Source organism: Chelmon rostratus, chromosome 15, assembly GCF_017976325.1.
Source record: "Chelmon rostratus isolate fCheRos1 chromosome 15, fCheRos1.pri, whole genome shotgun sequence".
Classification (NCBI taxonomy): domain Eukaryota; kingdom Metazoa; phylum Chordata; class Actinopteri; order Chaetodontiformes; family Chaetodontidae; genus Chelmon; species Chelmon rostratus.
The window spans coordinates 15,564,019-15,575,842 of record NC_055672.1 but is presented as its reverse complement, the minus strand read 5'-3'; the positions used below and the strand labels follow the sequence as shown (position 1 = coordinate 15,575,842).

Below are 11,824 nucleotides of genomic sequence, written 5' to 3'. Positions count from 1 at the left end.
AGGGAAACCTACGGCAACGGACCAATCAGAGCTTGGGGTGAATTCGTGGACCAATACATCTGCAGCATACGCGGATGGGGCGTGGCTTTATGGGGTAAACTGTCAAAATTATTTTAAAGGGTTTTCCCTTGTATTTATATTGTACACTGGAACAGAATAACAGCACTTTTAAAGAGACCCTTACTGGAGCTTGGATACATATCAAGTGCAGCTCTCTCCTGGGTGCTGAGACCATGCAGCGCAAGTGGCACAGAATATCAACATGGAAGCTCGGGTTTAATTATTTATTAAAATAATTATAAATCATTTATCATCATCAATAAGCACCAAGCAAATAATTTTCCCTCACTTTGTCTGGAGCTGCAGTGCTGGAGAGGAATGGAAGCAAGGCTGATAAAACACAGGCGTGCACACGATCTATTCCTCCCACATACAGTACAAGTAAGTGGTTTGACACAGGGAGATTTAAACACACACACACACACACACACACACACACACACACACTGAAGACATGGAGGCAATTCCAGATTATGTTTTTGACAGACGGGGGCTGATGCAACTTTAATCTTATGCAAATCTTCCATCAGTTTAGCAAGTATCCACACATCATCGCTTCAAGTTGGCGTCCAACAGTTTTAAATGCGTCAATCACTCCTGCTTGATTTGTAGTGTGTAGGTGAGAAGTGTTGATGATGGCACCCAAACCTAATCGGAAAAAAAAAATGGACACCACAAAGGATAGCTGCAGCAACAGACGGCACACATTTGCATGGGAATGAACTCCAGTACAAGTAATCCGACACGATGTGTTTGCTATTCTATATTGTGCAATGTTAGCTTCTCGGAGGAGGAGTGTGTGTGTGTGTGAGATGCAATATTCAGACAGATAAATCTATTTCGAGGCAGACATCAGAACTAAAAAGTTCCACGTTAGGAGCAAAGGGAGAAATTAACTTTATCTACAAAGCTTACAATCGACAGAGACCCTTTTATCTCATTTTCAACAACAAAATACAAGCATATGTGTTAAAGGCATCACCTTGTGCTTTATATGACATCCAGATGTGACGGTCTTATTACTCAATAACTGAAAATCAGCAAAGATGCAAGACAAGTTAAAGCTCTCAGTCACTAAATATGGTTCTACATCTCCTCATTGCCACAGATGAGCATCAACTGTTTATGTGTAATGCTGAAAGACAAAAAAAAAAAGACAAAAACAGCATGAGGAGAACGGGCGGTTCACATACAGAAGCTACACAGTATATAAATATCCATACAGTAACTCATCATGTCAAACAAAAAACAGAAAAAGAACATGTACGATGTGTTTCAATAACTGATGTACGATAACGGAAAAACAAGCTGCGACGTGATGGAACAGAACAAAAAAAAATGTGTTGACCTTTGTCAGGAGTCCTTATCCTGTCAGACTGTGCCTACAAGAGACCCGGAGGCGCGAGTGTAATTTGTAGAACTGGTTTGAAGACAAATTTGGGTATTAATCAATATCCAAACAACAAAGCAGGCAGCAGCTGCAGATATTTAAAAAAAACAACAACTTAAAACCAAGGTGTCAGGACAACAAATTCGAACATGAAACACATATGTTTTATAGCATGTGAACAATAAAATGCCGCTTGGTAAAAGACAGTGAGGTTCATTCAGAGACCATCATCTGAACAAGTAAAAGGCCATGGACTGATCAGACTGTCATGCATGCCAGAGTGCGAATAAGTATTTTTTTTTTTATCTTCAATACATAAATAATTTTCAACAATTCAAATGTACACTCTTACATAGTTCTATGTCTTCATACAACCACAAATTACATGATAAAATATAAACATTATACCAGCACAGACACAGTGACCTGAATGATTTTTGGCACACCAGATATCCGCAATCTTAGACCGACTGGATTTCAGCTCAGTTTGGGACAGACTGCTTGATCATCGGGATATCTGGATTTTGGCCATGGTAAGCAACAGCCTATAACAGCTGGAAAAGGCTTAGTGCAAAAACTAAAATGTTGCAATACAGCATGCAATGGGACCTGCAGTCATACCTGCACGGATATAACTCTCTCCCCGCCATTACACGTACGACATCAGAGATAAAAGCTTATTAAGAAGACTTGCTGAGAAACTAATCACACCAACCCCGCAGGATTCTCGACTAACTAATATTCTTTGAATGATACATTTTTTTTATATTTTCTGATAGTATAAAAATAGCTCAACAGCCTCATTTAACGTAAAATTAGGGATTTGTGTCGATAAGAATCAAAATATTCACTCAAGAGTGGAAATGCAGGTTTCACACTCAGTCAAGTAACTCAAATGTTCTGGCTGTTCTACAAAGGCCACAGGAAATCCCAAATCTGCTAAATGTCCTATATATATATGTGTGTGTGTGTGTGTGTGTGTGTGTGTATATATATTTGTCTAAAAACTTCCCTTCCACAGATACAAGACAGAACCATTGGAGTAACAGAGGTAAAGCAGTGACAGACTGCGAGCTGATTGAGCGAGTGGTTCTCTCCGGTGCTCCGAGGAAGGAAGGCCGTCGCTGTTAAAGTTCTCCAGGTTTCTGGTTGCAGCTGGTGCACACGCGCACGGGGTGGTCCCAGCCCCTCGACGGAACCGGACGGCGCTCAGGGGAGCAGTCGTCGCACACTCCTTGGCCACAGGCGCGGCAGTGGTGCTTGGACAGCTTGGCAGTGAACTCGCGGTGGCAGTTGTGGCAGGACAGGATGTCCTGGTCAGGCACCCAGTAGGCAGGACGGGCTGCGTCTTTCACGAGGCCTACAGCGGACACGCAAATACACATACACCACCACGTATGGGTTATAGTATAACGTAACAGCTACGTCTTTTACCTTCACTGCACACGTGGTTGTCACTTTAAATATAATGCAGAACAGTCTGAAATTACGCATACACATGTTTGCTTTCTTGCCGAGAAGATCGCAAACTCTTGCATGTCTGTTAGCTTAGCATAGAAACTGGAAACAGAGGAAAACTGCTAGCCTGGCTCTGTCCACGGGATGCTGTAGCCCTACATTATATTTACTGACAAACCTGATGTCCTGCTGGAAACAGGAGGATATGCTGGTTGCTCCTGGCCAAGGAATAGCACCCCCCCTCCCCAGGCCTAAAATGTGTGTTTCCCAAAACGTCAAGCTATTTCAGTTATTTAGAGGCGCAATACAAACACTTTATGAGCCACATTCATTATACCTCCCATTCCTGCTGATGTAATACTGTTTCATGCTGCAGTGCCTAAATTTATTTGCATTCACTTACTCTATTTGAAATACTAGACTGCTGATGTAAAACACTTTCTATTCTCAGCTACCATCGCTTTACTTTAGATTTATCCTCATGCTTATTTTTCCTCTCTTACTGTTTGAAGTACAACAAAACTTCAGGTAAAATAAAGCCCTCAGCAGTCTTGGTTGGGGTAGCCATGGAAACATGGAAACAAGATGTGGGTTTGGAAGTAACTAGGCTAATTCTGTTGTGATTGGAGCAGGCCTTGCTCTGAGGTATTTTTGGCGTGGCGTTGGATATGGAGACGTTTTCAGCAGGATATCAGGTTATCGAAAACATATTCATCTTTGCCCTTTACCAGTAAATGTAGGTCTACTGTGGGCTCATGCAACAACCTAATATAAGTTAATAATAATACTACTTATGCTTTGGATTAAACACATTTTTGAGGTTCTCTAAATATGATAAAGACGTGTGAAACAACAGCCAGAGGGGAAAATAAGTGCTATGATTTGTGGTGTGTATTTGATTGAGTACAACATTTCTTCTTGCCAACACTTTGCAATCTCTTTCCAAGCCGAGAGCCAGTTTTCTCTATCTAAAACACATTTTGGATTATCTTGACAGAAATGTGTCATATTGGCTGTTACAAAAATGTCCTTCCCATGAACACTGGGTCAAAGTGCACTCCAGACATCAGTGCAGAGCGACTGATCCAGAACATTCGAGCAACCTCTGAACATTTATATAGCTGACTCTTAAACAAATATACAGCAAAGGCGAGTTTACAGCAGGAAGTCTCTTAAATTGAAATGAGTAAACAGGGTAACTGGTCATCTGTCTGTCTTTTGCACTAGTCTGTGTTTAACATTCACCAGCAGGACACGACTACATGGAAGTGCTGGAATGTCCTGAAGACATTGTCAAAGCCAGTGTGTGAAGGAGGATTTACATTTTTTCAGTCCATAAACATTTTCGCTGGCAAGAAAGTTACAAATGAAAATTCAGTATCTGAAGATCTGCTAAATGAAACACATAATTCAAATCACACATCTGAATGGGGATCAATTGCCCCTGTTTGGATTTCTAATATTCTTCCAACTTTTTAGCCATTTGATAGATCAGTTGTTTCCTTGACCAGTGACATTTGCATGATTTACAGCGAATGAGCAGAGACTTGGGAGCTTTTGGTAATTGTACACACTCTATTACAACTAGGCCATCCCGTATTTCTTTTAAGGGAAGCTTCACCAGTCAGATTCCCACATGACATCTTTCAGAGTTCAAACTAGAAACAAGACCTCCCAACTTCTTTCTCGCTGTAAATAAGCACATTCCACACCTGCCACCAGAGGGCGTTGTATCCATTCACTCACATTTACTGGGTCATCTATTCCTGTTACATAATGATCCTCTTTAGGTTTTGTTTTTGCACAACACTCACCAAGTGGGATGTCAATAGCAGTGACCACAACCCCTAAGGTGTTGGTCACTGCTTCTCCAACCTTCCTCGCGAGCGTTCCGCCTTCCTCCTCCTCGAGCTCTGCCTCAATCAGCTCTGCACACAGAAAATATCTTTGCTAAAGCCAAGCTAGGACAAATGTTAAATGGCTGCGTAACACCCACAAAGGAACATCTGACATTGTTGAGAGTGCGTGTACCTGCGTATGAGGCCCTCTGCTCGAAGCAGACGTCACAGACTCTGACAGGGGCAAGACCCCAGCCTCTCTCAGGGACGGGCGCAGCTTTGGAAGAGCAGCCGTCGCAGAAGCCCTCCCCGCAGGCACGGCAGTGATGTTTGGTGTCGTTGTCCTGGAAGACTGTGTGACACTTATGGCACACCTTGTACATGAGAAACAAGCGACGACAACAACGGAAGCCGTTATTGACCAAGAACTAGAGGGATGAGGACACAATCTGAGTCTATCAAAGTCTTATCTTGTGACCTGCAAACATAAAATTGCGTAATTGCTGCGGAACACCAGACAGTAAACATCCCTCTGGACACGAAAGTGTTGACTTGGCTGTTGGTGGCGGGTGGCAGAGGGTGGGGCTGTGTGTGTCACTCACCAAGATGAGGGAGTTGGGTTTCCAGTAGGCCGGGGCGATCTGATCTGTCAGCCAAGAGGTGACGGCCTTGGCAGGCTTGACACTGAGCTCTGACACAGACTGGGCCACGAGGTTGACTCCATCCAGAAGACGCTGCGCTGCATTGCTATTGTCCTTTAAGAAGCCATCCGACTGCAACAGGCAGACAGGTTTTTACTACACCAGTAGATAAACGGTTACCTCTAGCCATAATTCTAGGTCTGTAAGATTACAGATAATCACCAACACATATAATCTACATCAGATAAATGAATTACACAGTGTCTTTCTCTTACCCCTGGCCATACATGCTGGATCTCAGTGCGGACAACTGTATCCACCGGGTCCTGGTTCCCATACCAGTACTGACGGCTCCGATAGATCACTCCACAGTTGGGACATTCAATAACATACCTGAACATATAGCAGACAGAGAAATGTACAACGATATAAGTGCAAATAGATTTGTATCTTGGGTGTTATTTGGAACATAATGTTCATATAAATGTTAATGTAAATGGAAAAATTTGATTTTAGGTCAAATTCTGGTACACCAGAGCTAAACTTAGAGTCTGTAAAGGTAACATAAGCCTTACTCAAGCCTCGTAACGCGTGACCCTGCAGGTCATTCAGCTGCAACTCACCCAGACCAGGCGTATTTGGCAAGACCCATCCATGGAGAGTCTGAGGAAGCCGAGGTCTTCGGTACAACTATCACTTCCTTTCCCCCTTCATAGCAAGCCTAAAGTGATGCACCACACAGTGACTTTACACTCATCAGTCATGGAACAAGAATATGTACAGAGTCAGTGGTATAAAGAGAACGCTCTGATACAGGTGAGCTACAGTACTACTTACCTTACAGGTGTAAATACGATTATCATACTGGACAGAATAACGGCAACGATGCTTTGCCTCGTGGCACATTCCTTCTCCTAAGTGGTTCATGCTGTTCTTGCAGCCGGATCTGGGATAGACGTAAGATGTCAGAATGTTTAACACCACTGACTGAAGGAGGGATTATAGTGGTTACAAGTTTTTAAAAGGCAAGAAGGTGCTCACCCACAACTGAGGCACAGGCTGGAGCAGGTGAAGTACTCATCAGGGAAGAAGCAGCTGTGGGCTACAAGCTCACCTGCAATTTCCCCATTAAAGCGCTCGCTCAAAGCCTGTAGGAAGATCAAGCACGAGTAGAAATTAGCCAGACCCAGACAAAGCAAGTGTTGCACCTCCTTTTCATACAGTGATACTACATACAAAGAGAACTGCATTTTACACACTCAGTACAAGCTTAAAACCAAAGGTGTGCTAATTAAAATCATCTTCATCTGAACCTAAAATCCAGTTGATTAGCAAGTTGTGCGTCCGCTCACTTTAGCGCTGGCTTTACAACAACAAAACGGCAGGTCTGAAGCCAGCTGACTTCATACAGTCCTACCTGCAGGGCTTTGAAGATGACCACAGGGGTGCGTGGGGAACGTGTGGCGTTGTTATCTAGGAGCTGCTCCAGTTTATTCTGCAGGCCGCGGAAGTCGGTGGGGGGGTTGAGAGTCTGCGTGCCCCAGTACTGCACAGAGCTGAAGGCCTCTGGGAAGCGGGAAAGCTTCTTGAAGCGCTCCAACAGCAGCCGATCTACTGACTCTGATGACTTATCTAATACAAGACACCGATGGACAGGTTACCATAGAGTGTAAACAGGATGCACCTTAAATATTATGCTAGCATTCATCTATCATCAGAAACAACACAATTCTTCCATTGCGTGTATAAGTGTGTGTGTGTGTGTGTGTGTGTGTGTGTATATATATATATATACACATACATACACTTTTTTCACAGCTCTTAAGTGTATTTTCACAGGGCCTTAATGATTTTAACTGGGCCTACGTGATTTTTCAGAGAGTAAGTGATTTCTCACAGTTCTTAAGTGTTTTTTTAAAAGGGCCTAAATGTTTTTTCACAGCACTTCAGTGTTTTTTCACAGCGCTTAAGTGTTTTTTTTACATGGACCTACGTGTTTTTTCACAGCACCTAAACCAGATGAACAGGAAAAAACTACGCTGAGACATATTTTGCTGTCATTTCTGTTCATTCTGCTTCTGTCCTCTTGTCTGCTCTCTGTGTTGGAGTTTCACTGTGGCAGCTCCTCCACAAACAAACACACACACACACACACACACACACAGGACCACTGAACCAGGTGAAGTGACAATAACGTCTTACTCGAGGCTAACAGGTGTTTCTCCCGACGACTGCATAATCCAGCCAGAAAGTTAGGAGAATAAATCCAAATGGACTTGGTTTTCAGAGCTGCAGTCGCAGAGCTCCATTGTGGGAACATTTTGGGTTAAAGACAACTGAGAGAGGAGAGGCCACTAATGTGAACGAGTCGGTATGTTGACATAGTCTAAAAACAGTGGTGACGAGAACTGGCAATACAACTAACCTGACAGCTCATCTAAAACATAACCATGACGGATATTTTCATTTTTATTTCACATTCCTAATTCCAGTGTCTGAATATTCTTAAGAATGAAAAGGTCATGGCTCTGAGATGGTCTACTTGCATTTTCACGCTATATATTATCATTATATCAATGACATAAGAGTCTTAAAATTACAGTAGTAGTATTTGACATTTACTTCTTAGACAGTATATTGTCCAACAAAAGTAGTTATTATGACATTTACTTAGATTAAATGTGTTGCCCCAAGTCTTGAAGGCTCCAGTGTTCCTTTAGGTTTTAGTAATTTTACTACAAATCATTTGTTCTTTACACCTCAAGGCCAACCGCATTTTCAATGTGTTTCTTCTCCCTCACAAGAAGTCATTCACTTCCATACATTTCAACATAGCATGAAAAACAAGTCGTACAGACTTGAGTGATGTAATGCACTGCAGTTAATAGTAGGTCTTTCATTTCCCTGTTATTTTATTGGTGCATGGCAATGGAGCACAGACTTCATGAAGAAACCTGCATTTACGACGGCAGCGATAACAAAAATCTGAAAAATCTGACAACATTGAAGTGAACTGAATGTTGTTGAAAATGGTTGACAATAATGTATGTGTAGCAGAAACTGAACTAAAACATGCAAAAACTGTCACTGTCTTCCAAGTGTGCGACTATGGCTATAAATATGTCATTTTTTATTTCACACACATTCTGCACAAGTTTCTTTTGAATGCAAAACATAGTGTTTACACATTTCACAAACAGTCAGAATGCCGACTGCTGACCCTTTGATGTAAAATAATGAAAAAGAAACACTGTAGGGTTAGGGTATTTGCTAAACCTGTAATTATCTGCAGATGCTTAACCCTTAGTTCAGTTTAAAGGCGTGTCCCTTGTGGGGATGCAGGCCTACATTGAGGGTGATAAAGTCAGAATGTACACATCTGATGAAAGCTTTTAAAGTAAAATTCTATTAACAGATTCAATGTGTCTAATAAATGTGCAACAGATTAAGTAATGACACTCGATAACAGAAGTATTGAGATATTTTACCTGAACCAAGCAACTTAGTGTGGACTGTCTCATGGAAGATGACCACCGCAGGGCCCAAGGTTGACAGAGGGACATCCAGGCCACAGCGGGCCGTCGTGGCCTTCAGTTCCTTGGTGAAATGCTTTAAGTAAGCATCCGAGGCGTCCCCGAGGAACTTGAAGAGGTCGTCATGGAGACGGTCAGCGTGGGTGCGGTAAATGATGAGGTCGGAGATGGCGAGCACCTTGAGCAAGAGACGGGTCCTCTGGCCCTGTTTGGAACTGTTCCCGAGCAGCCCCTCCGTATCGATGACCACTACTTTGCGGGTGGGGTCAAACGCCGCCCACACACCCACCGTACAGGACTCTTGTGTGGGAGAAGTCTTGAACACCTCTCTGCCTGTGAAGAACGTGTGGTTCAGGGTGTGAGATTTGCCCTCCCCTGTGTTGCCAAAGATGGACACCACCTTCAGCAGCTGGTCGGGGTCGCAGCTCAGGCGCTTTACAAAAGAGGTTTCATCTTTTACCTTCAGGGAAACAGGAGTTCAGGCATGAAAATTAGTTTTGTAAACAACCAAATGAACATAGTAAACTTTCACGTATTTTGATTTTATTCCTATTCAATGACAAGTATCACTTTTGCACAACTCACCTGCATTTCCTCATTCTCATCGACCAACAGAAAACTGGAAACCTTCTCCAGAAGTTTTGCCCTCTTAGATTTAGTCTCATCTGCTATTTGCACAGCGGGTGGGACAGATGTCTGAACAGAGTTAACCACTGCAGGTTTGGGTGGGGGAGGGTAAGACGTGAGCTGGTGTTTCTTCTTGTTGCCTCCGCTGTGGGTGCGTTTCTGACAGTCTTGGCACAAGTTAACTTTGCAGTTCTGGCAGCGGACCACGGATCTATGGCGTTTGCCGCCGTCTCCATTACCTCCTTTACAGTTGTCACAGTAAGGGACATGCCCGGGACCTATCTGAACCCGCTCATGGTTCTTCAGACGTTCCTGGTTGTGGAGCTCGAGCTCGCAGCGAATACACTGCAAGCTCTTGCATTCATCACACTCAAACGCAGCCTCCTCAGAGCCACCACAGGCATAACTCTCCTGACATATTAGACTAGTATTGACTCCTTTTTCTGAAGACGAGCCATGTCCACTCATTGTTTCTTACAAGGTAAACACAAAGCAGTGCTTATTGGAACACCTTTGACAACAGCACCAGCAGTTTCTGACGGCAGTTAATGAACAACGTACAACAAGCAGGAATACTGACAACAAATGTAATGACTAAATCAACTTAAAACAGCTGCATGGTATCAAGGCTAGTGATCCACTGACTGTAGCAACTTGGTCTCAACACTAAATCAGTCTATCAAATTAATTTTCCCGGCACGAATTTCAAACACTTAAAACGGGTTTGTTAATATCATTTAGTGCAACTAAGAGTGATGCAATGAAGCAGAAACAGCCGTCTCCTTGAATAACACCTGATATCTTTTTACCACCAACAGTTAGCTTGTTCATGAATGTAAGTTAGCACCTAGCTGCAGCTTTATATAACACACAGGTAAGGTTAGCGAATAAAACTAAAGTAATGCAAGGACATATGTGGTCTTGTACCAACCGAGACAATGAACTCTCCCTGAAAAGATGAATGTGCAAATGTTGATGCTAACAACAGGCTAGCTAGCAAACTGACCCTCAATAGCTCGCAGGCAAACTCGGTGGATAATGTGGCAAGAAAGCAGCAATACGTAGTTCACAGCTACTTGGTTTCGACGGACGGTTTCAACTTTTTCCAAAGAAAAAGCTGTAATTGGCGAGCCAGCGAGCCCTAACAGTACATAGCCGTCCTAACAAGCAGCTAGCCTCCAGTCTGTCAACTGAGCTGTAACAACATCACAACAAAAACAACAGCCAGTCGATGTCAAAGGCTCGGATATCCGCGGACTCTTTCACTTTCAAACGGGAGGGAAATCCGCGCGATTCCGTGTAAAAAGTCTTTAAAAAGTGTTACTGTATTTGAATCCTTCCGAGCAGTGTCATTGTTTTGTTCTTCAGCCCCCTCCCTAGCAGCTTTCTCTAGCTACGTTATTTTGTTGCCAGGTCAGATCAGCTGATCAGATTATTTTCAGTCACAGGGTCAGAGGAGGGTAATGAGCGGTTGCATGATGGGAAACGTAGTTCTCTAAGGCAGACTAGCTTCCAAAACCAAAACCCAGCCCCGAGAATTTAACCTTTAGGAACTCAAACCATCTTGACCTCTAGGACTTCTGCATTGTAAAATACCACCATGATTACAAGATGACAGGAAGAAGCCACATATTTTACATTACTTTGCAGATAATTTATGTTATTTGTAGAAGCTTGGCGATTTTCTGCTCTTCTCAAGCATACAAATGAATAAGATATGTTAAACAATAGGATCTTGGTCGGAGTTGGTAGAAGCAATACATTTTACTGATTATTATCTTTTACAGTGTTATTATTATTATTATTATTATTTTGCATCATGAACATTTTGGGCAAACCCTAATTACTGTAATTAAAATACATCATTTTGCCAAAGAGAATTCCACGTGGGTGTTAAAGGTAACTGTTGGAAACAAGCCTCAGCACAGGCTTTCAAACAGGGGATGGATTTAAATGGCTTTTGTGTTGTAAAGTAGCACTTCAAAGTGTCAGCAGGTGACCATTTGTCCCAAATGGCACTTTGTGTTTTCCCTCCATTTCTTCACTGACAGTCCCTTCCACTGTACTCTGCAGACTGTATATTTTTCCAGGTTTATTCCTCTTTAAAAAAAAAAAAAACACAAAACAGCAACTGACAATTAAATACGTGTTACACTGTAGTACATTTATTACAAAACACACACACACACACAAATATGAACAGCAGCAACAAATAAAACATGGAAGGAGGGGGGAGATAAAAAGAGCAGAATATTAAGCCTTCTTAATGAATTAATT

The 11,824-nt window shown here is 42.6% G+C and overlaps 1 protein-coding gene across 1 annotated transcript; it reads right to left on the bottom strand.

Moving 5' to 3' along the window:
* Positions 1-270: 270 nt before the first annotated feature.
* LOC121618129 (zinc finger FYVE domain-containing protein 1-like) lies at positions 271-10,929 on the bottom strand. The gene is made up of 11 exons (XM_041953424.1): positions 9,506-10,929; positions 8,876-9,380; positions 6,805-7,019; positions 6,429-6,535; positions 6,225-6,333; positions 6,011-6,108; positions 5,663-5,780; positions 5,349-5,519; positions 4,940-5,120; positions 4,723-4,836; positions 271-2,810 (listed from the first exon to the last, which is right to left on the bottom strand). The coding sequence occupies exons 1-11, from the start codon at positions 10,013-10,015 to the stop codon at positions 2,578-2,580; spliced, it is 2,361 nt and encodes a 786-aa protein (XP_041809358.1). The 5' UTR covers positions 10,016-10,929; the 3' UTR covers positions 271-2,577.
* Positions 10,930-11,824: the final 895 nt, after the last annotated feature.